Here is a 26,409-nt window from a genome sequence, read left to right as displayed (position 1 = left end):
AGCTTAAGCTGGCTCGTGAGTCTAAACGGGCGTTTTATTTATATAATTTATATTTAATATATTTATATAATAACCACTATTATGCATAAGTTATAAGTAAAATAATTAAGTAATATATATTGTATTATTCATAAAAGTTATAATTATAAATATATACCTAAATAATTATAAAAATATATAACAAAGTAATTAAATAATTAACGACTAATAAATGAGTTGAGCTCAAGTCAAGTTTGAGCCTTAACGAGCTTAGGCTTAGCTCACTTACACCCTATAAACAAGTCGAGTCGAGTCGATCATATAACCAATTCGTCTAAACTTGAGGTTGACTCATTTAGTTTAAGAGAACTCGAGCTCTACTCAAACTTAAATCATTATACAAATAGTCAAATACTTTTCCATGTACAACTAATTTTTTTAATATACTATTTTATAAATAATAATATAATATAAATTTAGTTATTATATGATTACTTTATTTATCTAAATAAATGCACGCAAGCTTTATCAAACAGTAAAAAACAGTAAAGAATATGCATATAATTAATTGTTTATTATATAAGGTTCATGTTAGATTTATTCAGAGAATTAGAAGTTATCTAACAAGTTAGTAGATGTGATTTTCATCCAGATGACAACAAGTTCTCAACTTAACTTCAAAGCCCAATCTCATGACCAATAAAAAGCTTAAAACTTGAATTAACTTGCCTTCCAATGAACCTTTATATCATACTTTCCATACAAATAACAACCTACCATTCACCACCATTGTCACACACATATTTCCACCCATGGATTCATCTCAAATCCAACACCACCAACCCGAACCGCCCCCGACGGCTGTAATATCAACCGAATCGATCAACGTATCCATCCAAAATCTAATCAAATCTTGCAAAAGAAGGCAAAAATGGGAGTTTTTCTCCGGATCAACCAAACAAACATCCAACAACAAACCTCCTTGGAGAAACCACTTAACACATTTCCTAGAATCGACCCTGATTCATATTATAGCCATTGTGTTACTCGTCGTTGATCTAGTTATGGTAGTTCTTGAACTCTCAAGAACCATCGTTTCTTGTCCCACAAGGAACAGAATTAGCAAGACCGTAGATGTTTGGTACCATTGGATAGGAATTGGAATCTTGGTTATTTTTGCTACCAAAAGTGTGGCACTAGTTATAGGGTGTGGGAGTTCGTTTTTCAAACGCCCCGGGTTGGTTGCTGATGGTGTGGTTTTGATTGGTGCATTGTTGTCTGAAATTTTGATGGAACGAGTTGGGGTCGGGTTGATTGTTGTGGTGAGTTTGTGGCGGGTTTTGAGGGTTGTTGAGAGCGTTTTTGAGCTGAGTGACGCGGCCATTGAATTGCAAATAACGAGTATATTGTGTCAGTTTGAGTTGCTTCAAGAAGAAAATGAAAGACTCAACAAGATTATAGAAGAACTGCAAGAACAACTCCATAAACGAGCTTAGATGTGTACGTTTTGAAATATCAAATGTGTAATTAGTAATGATTATGAAAATGAATCCAGAAACTTATGCATACATTTGTAGGATGTATCATATATTTAAAATGAATCCGGAAACTTATGAGTACAAAACAATCAAAAGTTCTTATATTGTTTTAACCCATACCAAATTGATCTTTTTTTTTTCTTTCCAAAACGACTTGTTTTAACCCGAATCTGTTTCGACTAGTTACACGGACATGCATCTTTACACCCTATAAACTTGAGAAAATGTACCATCAAACAAAATATCAATTCCTAAAACCCAACGCGCGAGAAACATCCAATAAAGTCACAAAATATTAAAGCACAAAACAACCAAAACCTCCTGTCAACTTCACAACTTCCACTTCATTAATTCTCGACACCAGAACTCGTACTGGCGTTCCCATGGGCATAAGGAACGGCATGCGTATTTGCTTTTTTAATAACCTGAAAACTTGTTACAAATTAGTGTGCCAAATTACATACCAGAAGCAAACATAAAATAGTGTTTATAACTGGGCAAGAGAAGATTAAGGCACAATAAAATAAAAAAGCAACTACAAGGTCACTAGAGAGCTTGTGAACACAATTGCAATGACCAATAGTAAAGTCATCTGTAATAGTATACATACTTTGCCTAGCCATGAAAAGTTTGACAACTCAATGTTAAATGTTTATTGTTTTAGTATAGTATCAAACATATATATTCACTTAACTATATTATGTTATTCAACTAGACTCGCTAAGCTTTCAACTCACAATTTGCTAATGATATGTAAAGTAGTCATAAAAACAATAGTCACAATAAGAACTAACCTTATAACTCTTGATGGTATTTGTAGCCCGTCTTTTTCTCTGCGGTTTCTTGTGAAAATGGGGTGATACAAGACTTTCCACATATGCTGGTATGCTGAGGAAAATCCAATTCTTGATCAAACAGTAATCACCATGAGGTGCTACTTAATGACACAAGGGTCTCTTATTTGGAATGTAATTCTTCAATTGTTTTATCATGTGCACGGCATCATACTCGATCTTGAGTGCTGGCCCAAAATATTCCCAAGACCGCTCCTTGTTCATTACCCATATATCCATAGATATAAGCCAGGATAAACATAAACACCCATTTATAGTCCCCAATCGCATCCACGAGGATTTCCATCTATTATATAGCTTGTTGTATCTCGTGTCATCCGGCATGGGGACCTCCATAAACTTCTCATCCGAAAAATGCAATGAAAGAATTACAATTTTCTTTTCGGGTGAAGTATCATTTGCTAACCAATGAAGGGCCCCCTCGCATAAGATACCGACGACTCTACTAGTAAAAACATAGTTTATCTCCGCGATAACCTTCCAAATATTATATCGCAAACTTAATACATGAAAGCATGCATTATTCTCACCTTTCTGAAACACTAAAACAATCTTGTAATCATCGTTTTTGGAATCATAACCAAAGCCCTGACACATAAAACTGGTTTCAGGGATATCTCGGGACTTGGTTACATTCTTTACCTCCCTAGTTGAAGGATTAATGACTACAATTTTAGTAGGGGAAGGTGAGACACACACCAGACCATGGGAAGAACCAATAAGATGACGATCATTGAGGTCCAAGAAGCTGGTACTAACATCATCTGGTTCTTTGGACATAGTAACTCTTCGGTGTGCAAATCTTTTATTGTTGCAATCATTGTGATATTGATGGTTAAGATGGAGTTTAATGAAAAGTGGGTCTGATATCAAAGACAACCAATACTTGCACACACTCTTGCATCGTATGAGATCCCTTACATGCAATTGTTTGAATATCTCACGTTGTAATTCGAAAGGAAGATGTGCCATTGGAACCCTAAGGCTAAAGTTAAGTTACACATGAATGGATATAATCTTTTGAAAGTTCTTTTTATTTTGTTTGTATGGGTTGGTAACCCATTGGGCCATCAGGATTTTCAATTTCAACAGGTCCAATTTGCTAACTCCGTTAGATTTGCTAAACCAAGTAACCAATCATGTGTGAAGATGGTTTGAAGTTTGAACTTTGAAGAGTTAGCAGATGTTGTTTTCATCCACGAGTCCATAAAAACCAACAAGTTCTCAACTTGACTTCAAAGGCCAATCAAATGACCCAATGGATCAAGGCTTAAAGGCTAAGCAAAATATAAAACTTTCCATACAAATAACAATCTACCAATTCACCACCACTGTCACCTATATTTCTGACCATGGATTCATCACCACAACCGCCCATGACTGCGGTAATATGGACAAAATCGATCGCCATATGCATCCAAAATTATAATAAAATCCTGCAAATGAAGGCGAAAATGGGAGTTTTGCTTAGGATCAACAAAACAAACTTCCAACAACTCAACCGCTCAACAGGATTATAGAAGAACCGCAAGAACAACTTGATGAACTAGTTTATATGGGTTCACAAATACGATTAGTAATGAGCTATAATGAATCCACAACCTTATGTGCATACATTTGTAGTATGTACCAATATGTATGTGATTTGTAGAATAATGTGAAGTCATATCTCTAAATTTATATTTATATTTATAGCTCACAGGTTGCTGTCTGTGCATCCTATTAAGTCAAGAAAATACACCATCGATCCGAACCTGTTTTACCAATACGAGCTGTTTTAACCCGAACTGTTTCAACCAGATACACGAATCAGGCCTGACCTATCCGTTTTTCAAGGCCTAGTTCACAGTTTGCATCTCTACACCCTATAAACTTAAAAGAAATCTACCATCGAACAAAAAAAAATTAATTTTTAAAACCAAACACGCGAGAAGCATCCAACAAACTCACAATATTTAAAAGCATATATAGTTAAACACAATCAAGCACAACCAGTAAGACTCCAACAAAGTAACAATTTTTAAAACACAATCTGAACTATCAAGACCTTCAAACACAAAACAACCAGAATCTCTTGTCAAATTCATAGCTTCCACTTTATCAATTCTCGAGACCAGAACTGGTACTGGCGTTCCCACTGGCATGCCTGCTTGCTTTAACCTGAAAACTTATAACAAGTTAGTGTGCCAAAATCCATAGTAGAAGCAAACATAAAATAGTTCTCATACCTGTGAAAGATAGAACTACAAGAAATGAAAGAAAGCCCAAAATATGATAATTGTATAACAAATGAGTAAAGTAAAAAACAATTACAAGGTCATAAAGAGGGCTTGGAACTCAATGGCAATAACCATTCATAGATGAATGATACCGATGTTGAATTATTATGTTAATCTTAGCATTAGAACATTATAATATGTATTTAAAACATATACTTTAGTATCTAGATTTCGTATTATATATCTTGGCGGTTAACTTGTAATACGGTTATGATCCTAACCGTTGCAACCTTTCAAAATGCTGTTATAAAACATCACCAATATGCAAGTATATATGTATGTATTCACAGCAATTGACAGTTACCAAGTATTCTAATACCATTATATTTTGTTTGATATACGTCTGTTGCATATAATGTGCACACACAATCAAAAACCTGTTCGTAATATCCGATCGTCAATTTGTTTATCAACCAATGACACAGTTCTGAATAAAGGTCATCTGTAAGTGTAAACAACTTTGTGATAAAGAGAATGAACATTGTAAAGCTTTGGGATGCATGTTCCTACTGTGAGTCTGTGACAGGTAAGGTTTCACAAATAAATGTTAACATTTTATTGCTTTGATACACACATATTATTATCATGCATTTCCTTAACTATTTTATGTTTACACTAAGCTTTAAGTTTACACTTGCGTGGGTGGTCACAGAGGCTTGGGTCATGCAATGCTTAGGCGCTACTGGTGGGCACAATAGATCGGCTAAGCTTTTGGTACATTTTGAACATGAATACAGATAGAAGATCTAGGTAGTTAAAGGCTCAAAGTCAATTCATTCAAAATAACTTTATCATATGTATATTACTCATAATAAAACAGTATTCACAATTAAAACGCACCTTTGGACACTTGATGGCACTCGTGGCCTGTCTTTTTCTCTGCGCTTTCTTGTGAAAGTGCGGAGATACAAGACTTTCCACAAATAATGGTGTTCCGAAAAACATCCGATGCCTGACCAACTGATAATCACGAGAGCATATCCGATGACACAAGGGCCTCTTATATGGAATGTAATTCTTCAACTGTTTTATGAGGTGCACAGCGTCATTCTTAATCTCGAGTTCTGTCCCACATTTATCCCAAGATCGCTCCTGATTCATTACCCACATATGATGGACATCTGTGAACCTGAATAAACATAGACGCCCGTCCATAGTCCCCAACCGCATCAAGAAGGGTTTCCCAGTATATAGCGCGTTGTATGTCACATCATCTGGTGTGGGGACTTCCAGAAACGTCTTATCCGAGAAATGAAATGAGAGAATAGCATTTTTCTTTGTGGGTGAAGTATCATACACCAACCAATGAAGGCCCCCTCGCACAACATGCCCACTCTACTGGTAAAAACATAGTTTATCTCTGTGATAACCTTCCAAATGTCGGATCTTAAACTAAACACTTGAAAACATGTAGAACTCTCACCATTCTTAACCCCTATAATGATCTTGTAATCATCATTTTGGGAATCATAACAAATCCCAAACACGAAGAATCGGTTACAGGAATTTGGGGCTTGGTTATTTTTTGGACCTCCCTAGTTGAAGGATTGATTACTAGAATTTCATTAGGGTAAGGCGAGACGCATACCAAACCATTGGAAGAACCAAGTAGATTGTAACATCCCGAATTTTATATAAGTAAATAAAAAAAGTCCATGATTTAAAAACGAGTGTTAATATTTAATTAATATTAAATATAGAAAGAATCATGGACTTGGGTAATTACATAGATTAAGATAGTGGGATGGGCCTTAGGTCCATGGGCTTTAAGGGACATAAATACCCCTTAAACCATCCTAAAACCCTAACTTCCCATTCCATCTTTCCATAATCCCTACACACACCCAAAACACACACACAACCCGAACCAAGATCCAAAGGCGAGGACCCGAGCTTGTTGGTGCTAGATCGTCGTGACGAACCAAAGCAACATCAAAGACCAGCTCGTGTTCGTAGTTCGACTCGTTTACGGTACGTTTATATCGAGAACTTGTTCGTTTAGGTTTGGATTAGTATAGAAATGATAGATCGGTGTTTGTATGGTAAAAACGAATCCTACAAAACTAAACTTACTGAAAATGGTTAAGATTTGATGGGTTAATCGATTGATAAAAGAACCTGTAACCTATATGCCTAAATCGCACCCTTAAACATCGATGTTAAGCCGATTTGATGGTTGGGGTTTGTAGGCGCTGGTCAGACGATTCCGTTGATACCTAAATCGAGTTATTTGGTTAAGAAACGAAGATGATTATGGGATTTAAGAACGAACAGTAGCTGCAGCTGGACAACTTCGCTGCAGCTAAGTTCGCCTGATGACAACTTCGCCATAAGCTAAGTTCGCCTGATGACAACTTCGCCATATGCTAAGTTCGCCTGATGAGAACTTCGCCATATGCTAAGTTCGCCTGATGACAACTTCGCCATATGCTAAGTTCGCCTGATGACAACTTCGCCATATGCTAAGTTCGCCTGATGACAACTTCGCCATATGCTAAGTTCGCCTGATGACAACTTCGCCATATGCTAAGTTTTCGCCTGATGACAACTTCGCCTATGCTTAAGTTCACTTAATGTTAAGTTCGCTTAATGATAAGTTCGCTGGAATTAGCAAATTAGAAAATAAATTAAAAACCTAATGAAAAATGTGTTAAGACAGCTCGACCCCAGCCAGGGGCTCTGCCTCCTGGACCCTGCTAGGGGCTGCCGCCCCTAGAACCCCGCTGCCAGGGGCGCTGCCCCCGGACCCGTTCGTTGTGGGTTATATAAAGATAGAAATACAACATGAGTAGTAGTAGTTAATTGATACATGTAAATATTATACAGTTAGCCGTGCACAGCTCAAGAAGGGAATAACGATTAACGGAGAGCGTAACAAGATTCAGGTGAGTTTCTAGCCCCACTCCTTGTTATGTTTTTTTTTGGGGCTGTGTGCATACTCGATTTGTTTGTTAATACACTTATCCTAAGTGATAAGTGTATGCCATATGTGATATATGTGATAGATGTGAATGATTTCTTGTTGGTACGCGAACGATCTTCGGATATTGCGCGTAATGTCAGGATTGTAAATAAAGATATGAATGTTATATATGGATGATGTATGATCGTTACGAATGAACACTTGTCGGGGCGTGAACGACCTTCGTATATTGCACGTATCGACAAGGGGTATGGTTGTTAAATAAATGATGTAAAGAACGCCTAGAGTGTTCTTATGCTATAATGTAATTATTGTATATGTGAAGTATGTGTATACAGGTACACTAATGGTATGTGAGTCCTACGTTCGACATAGTAAGTTAGGATGGCGAATCCCTCTAACTTCTGTTGGACATAGACTTGGCTGGTGATGGCGTAGTTAAGGACTGCGGGCCTTATACGTGATGTAGATGATAGATGTAAACGTAGATAGGGACGGTGGGCCTTATACGTGTTATAGAAGATAGACGCCAACGTAGATAAGGACTGCGGACCTTATACGTAATGTAGATAGGCGTCAGCACAGGAAAGGACTGTGGACCTTATACGTGCTATGTTTGTGTTGTGGTAGCATAGAGGAAGACTGCGAACTTCGTACGTGCTATGGTTTAGGTTGCAACATAGGGAAGGACTGAGGACCTTGTACGTGTTGCCAATATAGGATGGTACAGGGAGGGACTGCGGACCTTGCACGTACCAACTGGTGAACATAGGTAAGGACTGCGGACCTTTTACGTGTTCACGATCTTGAGTACAGGTATAGACGGCGGACTATGAACGTACTCTTGGTAGACTGAGGTTAGTGATTGTAGATATGTACGTATGTATGTATGGTAGTAGAGTAACGGATTAAGTATGGATATGTATCTTCGGTTATGTATGTATGTGTATGTATTGTATGACGTCCGGTTAACTAGAACTCACTCAGCGTAGCTGACTTTTAGTATGCACGCAGGTGAGTAGAATGAGACAGCTAGCTTGAGCGGGCACATGGTGGGCGAATAGGAGACTGGCATCTGAAGACTCAAGATGTTTTAATGTTAATTGACGTTTATTTTGAAAGACAAGAATGTTTAATTAAGGCAAATTTTGGATTGATGTAATGTTTTATGAAAGTTTTTAATGTTCCGCGAAAGTTTTAATTACTCTGATTTGTAAGAACTGTGTTTATGAGTAAATCCGACGCTAAAGTAGGGCTACTGGGTTCGGGGCCTTACAAGTAGATGATGGCCGTTGACACAAAAGCATCTTCTACATTCAAAGTAATCGGCTTGTTTAGACATAGTAATCCTTCTGTGTCTAAATCTTTAATCGTTGCGATCATTTTGATATAGATGGTTGAGTTGGTCTTTAACGAAAACCGGATCCGATATCAAAGACGACCAAGACTTACAAATGCTCTTGCATCGAATGAGATCCATTACACTCAATCCTATTAATATCTTTTGTTGGATATCACGCGGAAGATGTAGCATTGAAACCATAGGTTCAGTGGTTTCATGGGGAAGAGATGTCATTGAAACTCTAGTTTCTGCGATTTCATGGAGAAGAGGTTTCATTGAAACCCTAGGTTTTGCGAGTTGGTTCGAAAATGGGGAAAGAAAAAAGAGGGGGGGGGGGTGCTTAGTAGTAGATATGAGTTTTTTCTTTGAGTGAAGTATTTATTACGGAGTATGGTAAGTACCAACTATATAAAGACAAATCATGTTTCGTAAAGTTACCGTCTGATCGCCGATTGAGATATATATTTTACCATTAAGTGTTACCAAGAGTGCCATTTACAAATTCAATCTGTAATCATAAGCTTCTCACTAGTTAATGGTATTATCTATAAATAGCCAAAATCATATGAATAATAATTTCAATCCAACTATCTATCTGCAGTGACTCCACAGTCCATATATATTCTTCATATATGAACTAGAGTTGTTAGACTAAAAAGAATCCAAAACCATCAATAAGATTATTTCTCATCATGATCATTGCTAACAATTTTTTTGCACTGTTGAAACATTAGGATTTAAGGAAAGACTATTAATCACACTCAAATAGAATTTATCGCCAGTTATAATTATATTAGTTAAGTTATTAAAGCCTACTTAAACAGCCACTCAACTTGATCCATCCATTCACAGTTCTTAGCATAATCTGAACTCAAAAAGAGGAGCTAATTAGCTTATGTATGTGCTATCCCTATACATGAAAACCGGTGGTTGTATGCGTTATCTCTATACATGAAACAGAGGAGAAAAGGTACAGGTGAATACGTAAAGACAAATAGCTGAAGTTTGGATAGGAAGAAGAAAAGTGATCATGTTTTTCTGTTTTAAATAATTTAATTTTAATAGAAAGTTAGAATAATCCAGCTAAAATCACTGTTAATACAAGATAGATATCCTAAACACATTTGTGCTGCGTAATTCATACATTAAACAAAAGAACAAAGTTGAGCTAAATATGTGGCTTATTAAAAAACTTAATCCAGCTGGGATCTTCTTGAAGTTTGATGAAAACCAGCTAAAGTTAAATTTACACCCAATTCAAACGATATAATGGAAAAACTTCATACATATGGCAGTAAATTATCATCTCTGGGGCATAATACCAGCAGCTGATGATGTCAGACGATAAACCAGAACTCAAAGAGGATTCAAAAGAATTCAGCATACCCAAAGTAAGTAAATCGGTGTGGATTTTCATCAAAAACTCATCGTGATGTGCAAGTTAATTTAGGGCTCACAGAACATAATTATCTGGAACTCATCGTGATGTGCATCAGAAGAGAACTGAAAATATTGAACATACATGGTGGTGTAATCCGAACTGACTAAAACTGAAAATTATACAAATTGATTAGAAGAGAAGCATAACAGAAATCTTAAAAAAACCTCGATGAAACTTGCTATAATTATCTGGAACACATAGTCTTGTTATCAAGTTCTGACTACATAAGCGTGCTTGGGGCATAAACCGAAAACCCAAACAAATTTGTGTGCCACCTAACTGATTTAACAAAACGAATGTGCTACCCAAATGTACTAGGTGATCAAGCTGATTCACTCAAGCATCACACACCACAATCGGTTTCACGAAACCACAATTGCAAGCCGATGGAGGAAGCCGAGATGGTGGCTGAAGATGCCCTGGGCACCCTAATAGATTACATCTATAGACCTGATTAACTCAAGACAATATACCATCGAACAAGACATTCATTTTATGAAACCAAACACACACGAGAACAAATAAGACTCCAACACAGTAACAATCCTTACAACAAAACTTGAAAACCTTCAAAAATACAACACTCGAAACGCCTTTAAGCAGTCTCGAAACAGCAAGGAAAGTTGACATGGCAAACCTCTGTCAACTTCCACTTCATCAAATCCCAGCACCTGAACTGGTACCAGCATTCTCACGGGCACAAGGAGCTACATTATACCTCTTTGGCTTGACCTGAAAAACTGTAATAAGTGAGCATGCCAGGTAGAAATAATAAGAGAGTAATTTTACGTACACAACTCAAATGTTAAATGCTTATTGTTTTAATATACATGTATCTATCGTATGTTTACTTAACAATTTTATGTTAATTTTACTAGAGTCACTAAGCTTAGAACTCACAGTTAATTTGTTTATGATAGGCAAAGTATACATAAACAATACAACTAGAACTCACCTTAGACCTCTTGACGTTAATCGTGACCGTCTCTTTCTCTGCGGTTTCTTATGAAAATGGGGAGATACAAGACTTTCCACAAATATTGGTGTCCCAAAGAACGTCCGATTCCTGCACAACCAATAATTACGAGACCATCTTTGACGACACAAGGGCCTCTTATGTGGAATTTAATTCTTCAATTGTTTTATCATGTGCACAACATCATACTTGATTATGAGTCCCGGCCCAAATTTTCTCCAAGACCGCTCCTTAATCATTATCCATATCTCAAAGGCAAATATATGCGTGAATAAACATATATGCCCGTCCACTGTCCCGAGTCGCATCAACAAGGTTTGCCCAATATATAGCTCGCTGTGTGTCACATCATCAGGCATGGGGACTTCCATAAACTTCTCATCCGTTGAATAAGATACCAATGGTACTAGTAACAACATAATTTGTGTTCCCGATAACCTTCCATTTGTTATATCTCAAACTAAATACCCGAAAACATGTATTATTCTCACCTTTCTTGAACCCTACAACGACCTTGTAAGCGTCCTTTACTGAATCATAACCAAAGCCCCAACACAGAGAATCAGTTTCTGGAATTTTGGGATCGGTTACATTCTTCACCTCCCTAGTAGAAGGATTAATGACTACAATTTCAGTCGGGGACAGGACATACCAGACCGTTGGAAGAACCAAGTAGCTGGCGATCGATGACACCGCGGCTTCTTATTTCACATACTTTGTAAACAGCTTGTTCAGATGATGGTTCAGATGATCATTAATGAAAATTTGATCTGATATCGAAGACGACCAAGACTTGCAAACGCTCTTGCATCGGACGAGATCCCTTATACTCAATCCTATAAATATCTTATGCTGGATATCATGGGGAAGATCTGCCATTGAAACCATAGGTTCAACGGTTTCACGGGGAAGAGTTGTCATTAAAGCCTTAGTTTCGGCGATTTCATGGGGAAGAGGTTCCATTGAAACCCTAGGTTTTGTGAGTTGGTTCTAAAAGAGGGGTGGGGGGGGGGTAGATTTTTCTTCGAGTGAAGCTACGGAGTATGGCAAGTACCAACTATATAAAGACAAGTCATGGTTAATGAAGTTTTTACCGTCACATTGCCGATTGAGGTATATATTTTATCACTAAAAGTTACCAAGAGTGCCATTTACAAATTCATTCCATAATCATAAGCTTCTCAGTAATTAATGGTATTATCTATAAACAGCCGCAATCATATGAATAATTTCTATCCCACTATTTATCAACAACATGAAAGAGAAGCAAATGCTTACAAACCACACAGTGTCATCACCGAGGTTTGAATAGGCTGTTTGCAGGGACTCCATAGTGAACTAGAAGTGTTAGAATTAAATGTAATCAAAACCATCAATAAAATTATTAGTCTCATCATTATCATTGCTAATAATTTGTTTGCTTAAATCATACATGCACCAAATACAGAAGAAGAAACCTCAGGCTAATAATATATATAGTGAAAGAAAAGGAAAGTCTATCCATCACACAATCATACAGAATTCATCACCAGCCATAATTATGTAAACAGCCACTGATAGTGGTAGGAAATATTATAAGTACAAAAGTACAAAACGATTACAATAAAGTGGCGGTAAACGGGCAACAAGCTGCGCCGCAACCCCCTTTTGAATAGCAAAGTCAATCCTACTAAAAATGAAACTTTGGGACCTTGGATCAGGATGTGTTTAACACTTCAGCTTGCCCTTCATCATTAAGCAGTGGTTTAACTCGCGCTCATCTTTAAAGACGTTTTGCGCAAACGAAATAATTCTTGCCAGAAGTTGCTCAAAATAACCCCATCCCGATCCAAGACAATTGATCGAGGAAGGCCGTCTCTAAATGGATGGGACAGGGGTAGAAAATCGGTGTTTTTGCTCAGTTGGTTGACCACCACGAGAATAGTGTCAAAACAGTTTGGCAATGGTAGACCGACAATAAAACTGAGGGAGATATCGTTCCAAATCCTGTGGGGAATGGGTAAAGGTTGCAACAGACCCGCAGGAGACAACGTCTCATACTTATGTTGCTGACATGTTAAACAGTTGTGAACAAAAGTCGGACATCTTGTTTGATTTGAGGCCAAAATAACTGAAAGGTTATGCGTTTAAAGGTTTTCAAGAACCTCCGTGACCACGTGAGCGTTAATGTCAATAATTTAGCAGTGAGCGGTCTTCTCGATAATGCCTCTGCCCCACAATTTTCTTTCCCCGACCGGTGAATGATAGAAAAATCATAAGGCATCAATTTCAATAGAAGCCGCTTTTGTTCTGTGCTGCTAACCCTCAGTTCTAATAAGAACTTCAAAGTATAATGATCCGAAAGCCTACCTAAAAGATAATGATTCCATCCCTGAACCAGCAAAACTAAAGCAAGTAACTCCCGATCATAAGCTGACTTTAGCATTGCATTCGATTATGAATTGGTTTTAAAAAATCAGGGTGCTTAAGACTGTGGCCGTATTTGTCTACACACGTACGCCACATAATGTCCTTTTTCCGAACCAACAAAACGCGGCTGGAGAATGGGTTTTGGCTTGGTTTAATAAATTGCCAGCTGTTAATAGTTCCTCCAATTGTTTTTCGATCTTGCCTGGACCATGTTCAAAGTCTCGAGCCATTGAACCCCCAAAACATGATCAGTCCCACGTATAGAGACTGTGGTCATTGATCTGCAATGAAAGGTCCTTGCATACTTGACCACATCGTATCACATCTCAGTCACCGATTTGGGCACCAAAGGGTGCCACTGATATGGTGGGTACTTTCAATTCACTTGCCAAAAATCAGATATGAAATTATGTGGCGAACCACCGCGAACAAGCATAAGTACATCATTGGAGCTCAACATCCAAGAACATTCATGGTAGTCAGATGTGGTTTACCGAGAATCACATGTAAACAGATGCCTATCACCGCGTTGGTGATATCGTCTTTAACCGTTGTTCCGAAGGTTTGTTGATCCTCTGGCTCCTCATCCACCACTAGAGTACTAGATACAATTCAAAAACAAAATTAGTACAAAAATGCGTTTGCCGGGATTTGAACCCGGGTCTACTTCTTGGAAGGCAATTATCCTAACCGTTGGACTACAAACGCTGATTGATACATAGACACTTATTTATCATGACAAATCTACGGTATGATATGTATATGTGTGTGTATATATATATGTATATATTAATAAAATTTGTAAGCCGTGGTACATGAACTGAATATTAATAACTGTTTTTTGTTGTTACACGTACACAACACAACGCAATGGATTTAGAAGGTCAATTAGAGGTCGCGGCAGCTTTTGAAACATATCTACTCGACGATGTTAATGCAACGGAGTATCTTGTCATTAATAGTGGTTCGGATGTTGATCAAACGTGACCAAATACAATGAACTAAAAGTGAACAGATCAAAATATATAAACCTAAAGTGAAATGTTATAAAATATAGTGAATTAAAATGAAAACTAAACAGGTAAAAATGTATAATCTAAACTGAAATGTTATTCTTGGTGAGGAAGATTTCATTGCATAAATGTTATTTGGTAATGAATATTCTGTCTTTCTAAAAACACGGAAACTAACTGAGCATAACAAAAATGAAAAATATAGATGCATGATAATATCGACCACGATCTATTACTGAATGATAGAATCAGAGTGATCAAACAGAAGTAACGATTCTGCATAGGAGGCCATCATGAAGTCAGAACCAGAAATCCCAAGACCACTAGTGTGTTCTGAGCAGGGTTCTAAAACTTCAAGTTCTTTTACCCGTTTGTGCAATGCTTCAACTACAGGCTGGCCACTCTTCCGAAATCCTTGTATCCTATAAGGCGGTGCACGATATGATGCCTGAGCAGTAAACGTGAATAGTTTTTTAAACGAGGATTTTGGAACACCATTTTTCAACATCATCCATACGTCACGAACTCGTTTATCAGCATCATCTTCACGATAGTCAAGCACAACAAGAGACTCATTGAACTTATATATGTGCAGAAAGCTAGCACTTATAGGGCCTTTTAAACTATCAGAAAGATCTACTTCTCCAAATTCTTCATGTGTCAAGTCGAATGAAATGATCCTATTTTTATTTGCTGTCCAATCATAAGCAGGCCAATAAACAACCCCATCTATAACTACCTGCTGAACCGAAAACGCAAGTGATTTACATTTAAGATTCCGTGACACGCTCTTCCAAGTCCTAGAGCTTAATGTGAAAACCTCCGCCTGCGAATTATCACGTGTAATCTTGACGATCTTAGGGTCGCTAGATTTAGGGCAAACCCCAAAACCAACAACACCAGTTGATTCACTTGGAAACACTATACTTAAAGATTTTCTAATCGATGGATTCCAAAGAACAATCAGCTTCTGTTTATTAGCCGCGTCTCAATCAAAACTATGAAAACACACCAATCCGTGGGAACAATCGAGCAGACGTAACGGTGGCTTAACGATGGGAGGAACAGCAGGAGAAATATTGTGTTCGGGGAAACCATCGTCATCAGCAATCAAAACATATTGATCCTCAAAGTCTATTTTGTAAGTTAATAGTATATGATGGGGTGTAAAGTTCAAACATTTGGCCTAAACTGATTCCGGCTCGCTTGTGATATTACAAGCTTGAACTGAAGTTAGGTTCGATTAGATTATTATCCTGATTAATCGACGCTTGGAAAGTATTAGTTAATTCCGAAGGGCTGTTCTTTTTTGGTGATCATTTATTATCGTCGAATTTTGGATTTCAACGTAGTACCAAGTTTTTAGTTTTCGGCATTGGTACGGTACTGGTATTTCCCGAATATTTCACGAAATAACCGAACCGCACATTTTGGTACCGGTACCGGCACTAAATATTTCGAATTTTCAGGATCCTTCCAATAATTTAATTTGGGCATATTTCAAACTTTTTCATTCCAATAATTTAATATGATTTATATTATATTTATGTTTCTTTTTCATCGAACCTTAGATTATTTCGTAGATTATTCTGTTTTTTTACTTTGATCACATTTCTTGCTCTATACTGATTATAAAATAGCTATCTTTTGGATGATAGATATAACTACATCAGACTGTGTTATTGACTGAAACAGTAAAATAAACTTTATAAAAAAAAACAACTACCATGACCCTTTAAATACTAGACCTAAACATAATCCAACCAAGACTCAAATTCTTAACTAATAGGAATTAATGAATTATCAAATTTAAAAGATAAACCAAACCTATCTATCTAGACTCAAATTCAAACTAACCGGTTGACCAGTTTTAAATACAATCAAAATAAATAGACATTTCAAAAAACCTATCTATCTAGACTCAAATTTAAAATAAAAGGACGAATACGCCCTAGAGTGTCGCGCGCTTTTTATAACAAAGGTTGTACGACATAACTAAAGAAGCCTAGTACTGATTTCGGTTTAGCACACGGTTTACACTTTACATAAAGTTGGATTAGGGTTAATGACTTTGGACTGCAAATGTTTTGATGAAACCAACAAGTATTGTTCAAATCAACGTATAAGCTGTTTTAATCTTTATCAAACAAGAAGACAACTAATGTCTATATGCAAACAAAAGCACTAACAAAAGCTAAACAAGCATACATCTAATCATCCACAGGGCGGCTCTCAAAGAGGGCAAGTTGGTGGCCCGACACCCAGTTAGGCCCGAAATTATTTTAAAAGAAAAATTATATATATTTTTATGAAAAACAATGTTTAAACTAAATGTTTAAACTAAATTACACAACCATTAACTTGGTCTAGTGAAATACTATTCATGGTGAGACAGAGGTTCAATTGCATTATTGTTATTTGATAATAAATATTGTCTTTTCAAGAAAACGAAAATTGAACAGAACTAAAACGCAAAAAAAAAAAAAAAAAAAAAAAAATTGATGCATGGTATTATAGGACCACGACCTTTCTCCGAATGATAAAATCGGAGTTATTAAGCAGAAGTAATGATTCCGTATAGGAGGTCATCTCGAAGGTTTGGCCATGAATTCCGAAACCACTAATGCTTTCTAAGCAAGGATCATAAACTTGAAGTTCTTTTTCATAAGAAAAAGGTTTGTAGAATTCAATTATTGGTTGGCCGTTCTTCAGAAATCCTCTTATGCTATAATGTTCCCAGTCGGTAGTAATTGAGAATAATTTTGTAAACGAAGATTTTGGAGCACCATTTTTCACCATCATCCATACGTCAAGAACACCTTTTCCCGCGTCATCTTCAGGGTGGTCAATCACAACAAGAGATCATTGAGCTTATATATGCCAGGATATTTCCACCGGCTTGCAAAACTATCTATAAGTTCTACTTCTCCAAATTCTTCACGTGTCAAGTCAAATGAAATAATCCTACGATACTTTTTACTCCAATCATAAGCAATCCAATGAATAACCCCATCTACAACGGCCTGCGGGTAATAAAACGTAAGTGTTTTATAAGGCAGATTCCATGATACACTCCTCCAAGCCCTCGAGCTTAACGTGAAAACCTCAACCTGCCAATTATCAGGTGTGATATTAACAATCTTAATGTCGCTAGTTTGAGGACAAACCCCAAAACCAACAACAATTGAATCATCAGTTGGCAGCTCTATACCAACAGATTTCCTAATTGACGGATTCCAAAGAACCATGAGCATCATTCTATCCTTTCCAACACTATATAAACCGTACGAACACACCAATCCGTGAGATAAAATGCGCAGTGATCCGGTGATCATGATGCGGATCAATGTGGGAGAATAAATAGGGGCCTTGGGCTGTGGAAAACTATCATCATCAACAATCGATACATAATGATACCGATCATACTGAGAATCAATTGCGTACTTTATCAGCAGACGATGCGGCTGAGCCTGGTTGACGCTGTGATCGGTGATAAATTCAGAGCTATCGATAAGAGACTTCCACTGTTTTGAAACCGATCTGAACCGAATAAGAGATTTGGCAGGAAGAAGACGCTTGATGATTTCCACTTGGATATCCAAAGGAATGTTGGTGGACATGCTGAGTTCGATTTTGATTTTATGGTTTCAACTTTATGTTTTTATAATAATGCTGGCTCAACTGGATTTGGTTTAAGTTTGAACCCATTATTCATAGTCCAAGTGGTTTAAATAGTTTGAACCAACTCAAACGTATGTGGTTTAAGTTTGAAAACTTGAATGTGTCCATCATGAGTTTTTCGTGATGTAACAAGTTTAAGGTCTACTATTAACTTCCTTCCAAGATTTTATTAGATTATAATCATAATGACCAAAATACTATACAATGATTATTTGTGTAATTAACTCAAATTGTTTTAAGTACACGAACGACTTACGTTATTTACTCAATGATAAAACATTAAAAAAAACTCAATGTTACTTCACCACCCAACGAGTTTTCTTCTACGTCGACCATGAATAATAATAATAATAATAATAACATCGAACTCCTCCGCTACCAAGATTTCATCTGATTCGTGGCCACAGTCTCAACATATCCAGTGACCTGAACTCGAATATCAGTTTATTGGAGTTCAGTATATGCGAGGATGGATTTATTTCAAGGGGTGAGGCATTGTAACATCTTATAGTTCACATATGAATTATAAAGCTTTAACTAACTTATAATCATTGTAAGGATAGATGTGAATTGTGGATTAAGAGGTGTAAGAAGTTTTGAATCTTGAATTCGATAAGTTAAGACACTGTAGAGACTTCGGTATCAAAATTCCTAGATATTGGAAGAGCATTTATATTTGACGTCGCTTGCTTTTAAAAAGCACAGTGGCACCGAGGTGTGAGGCGCGATTTACTTATACACACACCCGCATCACACACATATATTTATTATTTCTCATAGGTTTCAAGCATTAGTTACAGAAAAGAGCACCGCCTTTTTTGAACTTCTATGGTTGTGTGCCAAGGCGCGCTTTCTCAAACCAAGGATTGCTAGGGATGATAAGGAGGAATGGTAGCTCTAAGTAGGAGGTCATCTTGAATGGCAACACATAAGAGCTATCATTCCCAAGATCATTGATGTGTTTTTTCAGTGTTAATGATACACAACCATCATTGGTATATATGTTCCGTTATCGCCTCTGCATTCTTCCTAAATCCAACTATTTCAAAATATACTGAGCCGTATGATTCTTTGATACTAACTAATGTATAGTTCTGTAAGTGCGGCATACTCATTTTCATATAAATATCTAACCACTAGATGTTAGATTTAATCCCTTCAAGTTAAAGTCTATGGTTAGTTATGTAAATATGTCATAGTATGTTTTAGTTAGTTTTAATATTTAAGTATTGTAGAAGGATTGAAGTTGTAATTAGTATAAAGATCAATAGACATGTACGTCTATATAAACCTTCAGATCAATAAAGAATTTATACCTTTTGCAAATTGTTATCTTGTTATTTTCTTTGATCGATCATTATTTCTTTTATCTTGGGCAACAATTGGCATCAGAGCCATTTTAATTGCTCTCAATTAAAATCAATTGTCGACAGCTTTTTCTTTGATTCGATTTGGGTTCTACAAATTGTTTGTGGAATTGTTTAAGACGTCAACAGAAGAATCGAAATCAAGTTCCTTCAAATCGTGATTCACATCTGTGATCTTTTCTGAATTGTTTAGAAAATTTTAACGATTGAAGCCAGCCCGTAACCAAAATCGTTGTGATTCTTATTTGTTGATTAATTCAATTTGATCGAATTGTTATTTTCGTTTTCTGAAAATTACAGTCAATTGAATTCGTTTCTTTATAACAAAATCAACGTTTGTTGATTATTATTGGTAGTCGAGATCTCTTAAAACCGTCAGACTTGGTTTTTTGGTTCAAGATAATTTGTTTATTATCAATAAAACACCAAGTGGATTGTTTTAATAATTTGTTGAAAACAAAATTTTTTGGTTCCTGTTTTGTTGTGAATAATTAGCATAAAGGGAACTATATAACATCACATATTTTGTGGTGTGCATTTGTTTGTTTCTTTTCACTCGATCAAACAAAAAAGAACCACCACACTATTTGTGTTTCTGGAACAAAGAAAACTCAAACACATTTGTTTTGTTTGTTTCAGATTATATTTTTTGACAAAAAATACCCCAAGTATTTTTGTAATACATTACTTTGATATTAACCAAGTCATATCGTAGGAATCTGCTAAAGTTGGTTTTAATTATAAAACTAAACCATTCTGATACATTAAACCCGAAATCAGATTGTTGGAATCTATTACTGTAGTGGTTTAATCATATACGAACAAGGATTCGTTATTTATTTTTAGAACCGAGTTTTGCTGTAAACTTCTGAAGACGGTTCTTATAAGTTTAAGAGGTTAAACTTAATTATCCAAAACCTTATTTATACTTTGCGTATAATTTATACTTTGTGTATAATAATTATTATTATCTCTAAAGAAAACCATGTCGGAAGGTCCAAAGGATAATAATGCTATTGTAACGCATAAAGAACCGGGATCATCCTTTTAGAATTTCCAATGCCCTATGTTAAAATCAACTAACTATACAACATGGACAATTCGAATGAAGACCATGCTAGATGCAAATGGCCTCTGGGAGATGATAGAACCCAATGAAGAAACATAGATGTCAAGAAAGACAAATATACTATTGCCTACTTGTTTCAAACTTTACCCGAAGATTTACTCCTACAGGTTGCAGACTGTAAAACTGCAAGAGAGGTGTGGGATTCATTAAAAACCAGACATATTGGTGCAACGCAAGTGCAAGAATCACGATTGCAAAGCATTAAGTCTGAGTTTGATAAATTACAAATGAAAGATGACAAGACTATTGATTTTTTCACATTGAGACTAACAAATGTTGTTAGTAAAGCAACTAGTTGTGGTGAAAAGATTGATCAGACCACGCTAGTAAGGAAAATCTTAACCTCAATGCCCGATAGGTTTTTGCATATAATTGCTTCAATTGAGCAATTTACTGATTTAAAGCAAGTAACCGTGGACGATATTATCGGGAGGCTTAAAACCTATGAGGAAAGGATTAAATCCAAAAGAGGAGTTGTGACCGACACTCAGGATAAACTCTTGTACACACGCCATGACAAGAATGAGGGTCATGGGAAAAATTTTGGAAATCATGGACCGAAGAGGTTCAATGCATCACGAAAGAATTGGCGTGATGGAAAGGGAAAACATGTTGATAAGGATGAAAAATCATTTCAACATTCCCATTACAATAAACCTAAGAAAACTCAAAGAGATTTGAGTAAGGTTAAGTGCTATAAATGCAAGCAGCGTGGGCATTATGCCAACACGTGTCCTCAAAGGGATCAAACACATGATCAATCTACCTTAGTGAAAGAGGACAAAGAACCCACGTTGTTAATGGCAGTTCTTAGTGAACATACGGCCACAAATGAAAGCCTATGGTACTTAGACAATGGTGCAAGTAACTATATGACTGGTAATAGAAATCATTTCAAAGAACTAGACGAAAAGATCTCTGCACGAGTTCGTTTTGGTGATGGTTCGTTTGTAGATATTAAAGAGCGAGGCTCAATTCTGTTGGAATGTAAAAATAAGGAACAGAGAATTATATCTCATGTTTACTACATTCCAAGTTTGAAAAGCAATATTCTGAGCCTCGGACAATTAACAGAAAACGGCTGTAAAGTTCTATTGGAACGTGACTCTTTATTTCTATATGATCATAATCAAACATTGCTTATGAAAGTCACACGCTCAAGGAATAGACTTTACAATATCAATCTGAAAATTGGTGAACCCGTTTGCTTATTGTCCAAATTAGATGACGAGGCGTGGCTATGGCATGCTCGGTTGGGTCATCTGAATTTTGACGCAATAAAGTCAATGACTCATAAAAACTTGGTTCAATGGATTCCTCGTATTAATCATGCAAGTCAAGTCTGTGACGCATGTCTCTTGGGAAAGCACATTAGAGCTCCATTCCCGAACCAAGCCAAGTTTAAATCTGTTAAACCATTAGACTTGGTTTATGGAGACCTTTGTGGTCCTATATCACCACCTACCTATTCTGGAAAGAAATATATATTCTTACTTGTAGACGATTGTACTCGTTACATGTGGGTATATTTCTTAACTTCTAAAGATCAAGCTTTTGAAGTCGTTAGAGAATTTAAAAGGATGGTGGAGAACGAGGTTGGAACAAAATTAAAAATGTTAAGAACTGATAGAGGAGGAGAGTTCACATCGAGTGAATTCCATCAGTTCTGTAAAGATAATGGTATAGCCAGGCAACTTACAGCACCCTATTCACCACAACAGAATGGTGTGGTTGAACGTAGAAACAGAACTATGTTATATACTACGCGTAGCATAATGAAGGCCATGTCAATGCCTCAAAACTTTTGGGGTGAAGCTGTAAGGCATACCATATACATTTTAAACCGAATCCCAACTAAAGCACTAAAGAATGCTACACCGTTTGAAGCGTTAAAAGGTAGAAAACCAAACCTAAAACAGTTAAGGGTTTTTGGGTGTGTAGCATATGCTAAGGTACCATCAAATCATCTTGCCAAATTAGATGATAGAAGTGTCAAGATGGTATATTTGTGAATTGAGGAAGGATCAAAAGCATATAGACTTTAGGATCCCAATACTAAACGAATTTGCATCAGTCAAGATGTAAAATTCTTGGAAAAGGATTCATGGAATTGGAAAGAGTACATGAATGAAGTTGGTAGTGAGGAACCTGAATGGGTAGACTTCATTGTTGAGGATAACTTTAATGAAGTTCCTTAAGAAAACAATGAAACAATCCCGGTGACTCGAGAGGATGAATATACGAAAGATAATGACCAAGAATATGAAGAACCATTATCCCCTAATTCTCCTAGCAATCCTGTCACACCTCCAATATACGTTTATGAGCCAAATTCAGCCGAGGTTGCTGAATACAGACCAATTACTTATAGCTCATTAGATTATTTCGATCATACACCATTGAGAGGTTTTAAACCTTTGGGAGATGTGTATAAAAGGTCCAAAGAGGTTAACACTGATGTTAACGAACTTTTCCTGGCTGAAGAAGAACCTCATAATTACAAGGAGGCAGCCAAGGACAAGAAATGGATTGAGGCTATGCAAGCTGAGATAGACTCAATAAATAAGAATAATACTTGGAAATTGACCAAATTACCCAATGATCATAAGGCAATAGGCCTAAAATGGGTATTCAAGACCATTCCTACATGGTGAACTGAAGGAAGAAGTCTATGTTTCACAACCCGAAGGATTTGTGAAAACACAAGATGCAGGAAAAGTCTACAAACTTTCAAAATCATTATATGGACTAAGACAAGCGCCACATGCATGGAATGTGAAACTTGATCACACTCTAAAATCACTTGATTTTAAGAAATGCACGTTGGAACATGTAGTCTATACAAAGAAAAGCAAAACTTCTACTTTGCTTGTTGGAGTCTATGTTGATGATCTAATAATAACTGGATCTTCAAAGAAAGAAATAGACTCGTTCAAATCTCAAATGGAAGAAAAATTTGAGATGAGTGAACTTGGGTTATTTGCTTACTATCTTGGTATAGAAGTTACCCAATCAGGGGGTGAAATATCTATCAAGCAAGCCGGTTACATTACAAAGATCCTAAAGAACGCTGGAATGTTGGATAGTAATGAAACCAAAATCCCTATGAACCCTGGTACACTCTTAACTAAAACCGAAGGTGGAAAATCGGTTGATCCCACTGAATATAGAAGTCTGATCGGATGCTTAAGGTATCTACTTCATACTAGACCAGATTTGTCATATTCAGTTGGTTTACTCAGAAGGTTTATGCAAGAACCTAAAGAACACCATTTCAAAGCCATTCATCAAGTTTTACATTATATCAAAGGCACTAAAGACTTCGGTATAACTTATAAGAAAAATGGAGGATGTAAAATAACTGGTTATAGTGATAGCAGTTATGGTGTTAATACTGAAGAATGAAAAGACACTACGAGGATAGTGTTATATTTTGGGAATTCTCCCATAACTTGGTGAACACAAAAGCAACAAACTGTGGCACTCTCTTCATGTGAATCCGAATTCATGGCTGCAACGGCTGCAGCATGTCAAGCACTATGGCTAAAGAGACTACTAAGTGAACTCACCGGATGGAAAGAAGAAAAGATTACTCTATATGTCGACAACATATCCGCTATCGCGCTGATGAAGAACCCGGTGTTTCATGGAAGAAGTAAACACATTGACACCCGTTATCATTTCATAAGGGAATGTGTCGAAGACAATCACATCACTGTTGAACACATAAGTGGAGAACTTCAAAGAGCGAACATCTTAACAAAAACATTGGCAAGAATAAAGTTTGCTACAATGAGGAAACTGCTCGGTGTTGAAGACTTACTTGTTCATGATTAAGGGGGTGAATGTTAGATTTAATCCCTTCAAGTTAAAGTCTATGGTTAGTTATGTAAATATGTCATAGTATGTTTTAGTTAGTTTTAATATTTAAGTATTGTAGAAGGATTGAAGTTGTAATCAGTATAAAGATCAATAGACATGTACGTCTATATAAACCTTCAGATCAATAAAGAATTTATACCTTTTGCAAATGTTATCTTGTTATTTTCTTTGATCGATCATTATTTCTTTTATCTTGGGCAACACTAGAGACTTCTTAAACTTAGAGGTTGTTAGATATTTCGGGGTAATTTCTAAGACTAAGATCAGTATAAGCCAATACGATGATCATTTGTAGGTAATGATTCAATAACTAGAAAACAAACAAGATTGTTTAAATTCAATGCATTAATATAACTTATCTTCTGTCTCCATAAAAATATCAAGGAACATGAAAAAGTTGAAGATTATCAAAAGGTAGATGCAAGATGATATACGGCCACCGTCATCTAGATTTAATCATAGAGAATCAGAGTGATTTAGCAGCAATAGTGATTCTGTGTAAGTGGTCATCCAGAATGAGTAACCATAGATCCCAATACCGTTGAGGTGCTTAGAACTGGGATCATAAGCTTCAAGTTCTGTTACCTTAGGGTTAAGATGAAGCTCTCTCAGTTTTATTATCGGTTGGCCATTCGTCCTAAATCCAATTATTCTATGAAATTCTAAATCTTAAATTGATGAATTATCCTGAAAGGTAAATAGTTTGGTAAATGAGGATTTTGAAACACCTTTTTCCAACATTATCCATGCGTCACAAACTCGTTGGTCACCTGGATAACGTGTACGGCAATTAAGCACAACAAGAGACTCCTTGAGCTTAGATATGCACGGATGATAATCTGGGCCTGCTAAACCATCTGGAAGATCTACTTCTCCAAATTCTTCACTTTCCAAATCAAATGAAATAATTCGAGTACGAATTACACCCGTAATATCCATTGCAAGACGACCATACTCATGAGCAACCCAATAAATAACCCCACCAATAACTTCATGATGACCAACATGAAAGTGCAATGATTTGAACTGGGAATTCGTTAATACACGTCTCCAAAACCCAGAGCTTAATGTGAAAACCTCGGCATACCTATCCATGGAATAAGTTTCAGTTAGTTCACATGTAATCCTGACAATCTTAGGGTCACTAGTTTTAGGACAAACACCAAAGCCAAAAACTTCACATGCAGACGGCACCGGTATATTAACAGATTTCCTAATTGATGGATTCCAAAGAACTATCATACTCTTCCTTTGATCTGGACAATAACCGATCAAACACACCAACCCGTGAGAGCAATCTAGCATTGGTTCAACCGTGGCTGAATTAATAATAGGACAATCAATAAGGGAAAACTTGTGGTCAGGAAAACAATCATCATCAGCAACTAAAACAAATTTTTCCTCATAAGATTCAGATCCTCTATACATTATCAACGGATGATGCGGCTGAGCCTTGTTGTGACGAGTGATAAACTCAGAGCTATCGATCAAAGACTTCCATGGTTTTGAAACCGATCTGAACCGAATCAAAGATTTGTTAGAAAGAACATGTTTGAGGATTTCCTCTTGGATTTCGAAAGGAGTATTGTCGGACAT

At 36.5% G+C, this 26,409-nt stretch overlaps 4 protein-coding genes, 1 non-coding gene and 1 pseudogene across 5 annotated transcripts; 1 reads left to right on the top strand and 5 right to left on the bottom strand.

The window, feature by feature from the left end:
- Positions 1 to 729: 729 nt before the first annotated feature.
- LOC143531480 (uncharacterized) lies at positions 730 to 1,531 on the top strand. The gene has a single exon (XM_077026767.1). The coding sequence runs from the start codon at positions 792 to 794 to the stop codon at positions 1,473 to 1,475; it is 684 nt and encodes a 227-aa protein (XP_076882882.1). The 5' UTR covers positions 730 to 791; the 3' UTR covers positions 1,476 to 1,531.
- A 924-nt stretch (positions 1,532 to 2,455) lies between these two features.
- Positions 2,456 to 3,151, bottom strand: LOC143531511 (F-box/kelch-repeat protein At3g06240-like). Its single transcript, XM_077026790.1, has one exon. It carries the CDS (start codon positions 3,149 to 3,151, stop codon positions 2,456 to 2,458), a length of 696 nt encoding a protein of 231 aa, XP_076882905.1.
- Positions 3,152 to 5,334: 2,183 nt separating this feature from the next.
- LOC143531510 (F-box/kelch-repeat protein At3g06240-like) lies at positions 5,335 to 9,649 on the bottom strand (annotated as a pseudogene).
- A 4,545-nt stretch (positions 9,650 to 14,194) lies between these two features.
- On the bottom strand, positions 14,195 to 18,414 carry LOC143531509 (uncharacterized). The gene is made up of 3 exons (XM_077026789.1): positions 17,608 to 18,414; positions 14,991 to 15,743; positions 14,195 to 14,342 (listed from the first exon to the last, which is right to left on the bottom strand). The coding sequence occupies exons 1-3, from the start codon at positions 18,372 to 18,374 to the stop codon at positions 14,195 to 14,197; spliced, it is 1,668 nt and encodes a 555-aa protein (XP_076882904.1). The 5' UTR covers positions 18,375 to 18,414.
- TRNAG-UCC (transfer RNA glycine (anticodon UCC)) lies at positions 14,378 to 14,449 on the bottom strand. The gene has a single exon. It is a non-coding gene; the product is annotated as a tRNA-Gly (tRNA).
- Positions 18,415 to 25,482: 7,068 nt separating the features above from the next.
- On the bottom strand, positions 25,483 to 26,409 carry LOC143531508 (putative F-box protein At3g10240). Its single transcript, XM_077026788.1, has one exon. The coding sequence runs from the start codon at positions 26,407 to 26,409 to the stop codon at positions 25,483 to 25,485; it is 927 nt and encodes a 308-aa protein (XP_076882903.1).

The sequence above is a fragment of the Bidens hawaiensis genome, unplaced genomic scaffold (genome assembly GCF_021521415.1).
Source record: "Bidens hawaiensis isolate Kalapana, Puna unplaced genomic scaffold, B.hawaiensis_p1.1 tig00009190_1, whole genome shotgun sequence".
In the NCBI taxonomy this organism is placed as follows: Eukaryota; Viridiplantae; Streptophyta; class Magnoliopsida; order Asterales; family Asteraceae; genus Bidens; species Bidens hawaiensis.
The sequence above is the reverse complement of the archived record's forward strand: the minus strand, read 5'-3'. Positions and strand labels throughout refer to the sequence as shown.

Bases quoted from the DNA above. Each gene is read 5' to 3' on its own strand.
- LOC143531480 (XM_077026767.1), top strand. From the start codon at position 792: ATGGATTCATCTCAAATCCAACACCACCAACCCGAACCGCCCCCGACG.
- LOC143531511 (XM_077026790.1), bottom strand. From the start codon at position 3,151: ATGTCCAAAGAACCAGATGATGTTAGTACCAGCTTCTTGGACCTCAAT.
- LOC143531509 (XM_077026789.1), bottom strand. From the start codon at position 18,374: ATGTCCACCAACATTCCTTTGGATATCCAAGTGGAAATCATCAAGCGT. The intron at 15,744-17,607 runs GTGATTGACCAC...TAGTTTTGATTG, and splicing joins AAGCTCAATGATCTCTTGTT to AGACGCGGCTAATAAACAGA. The intron at 14,343-14,990 runs GTAATAGATCGT...AATTGTATCTAG, and splicing joins CACTCTGATTCTATCATTCA to TACTCTAGTGGTGGATGAGG.
- LOC143531508 (XM_077026788.1), bottom strand. From the start codon at position 26,409: ATGTCCGACAATACTCCTTTCGAAATCCAAGAGGAAATCCTCAAACAT.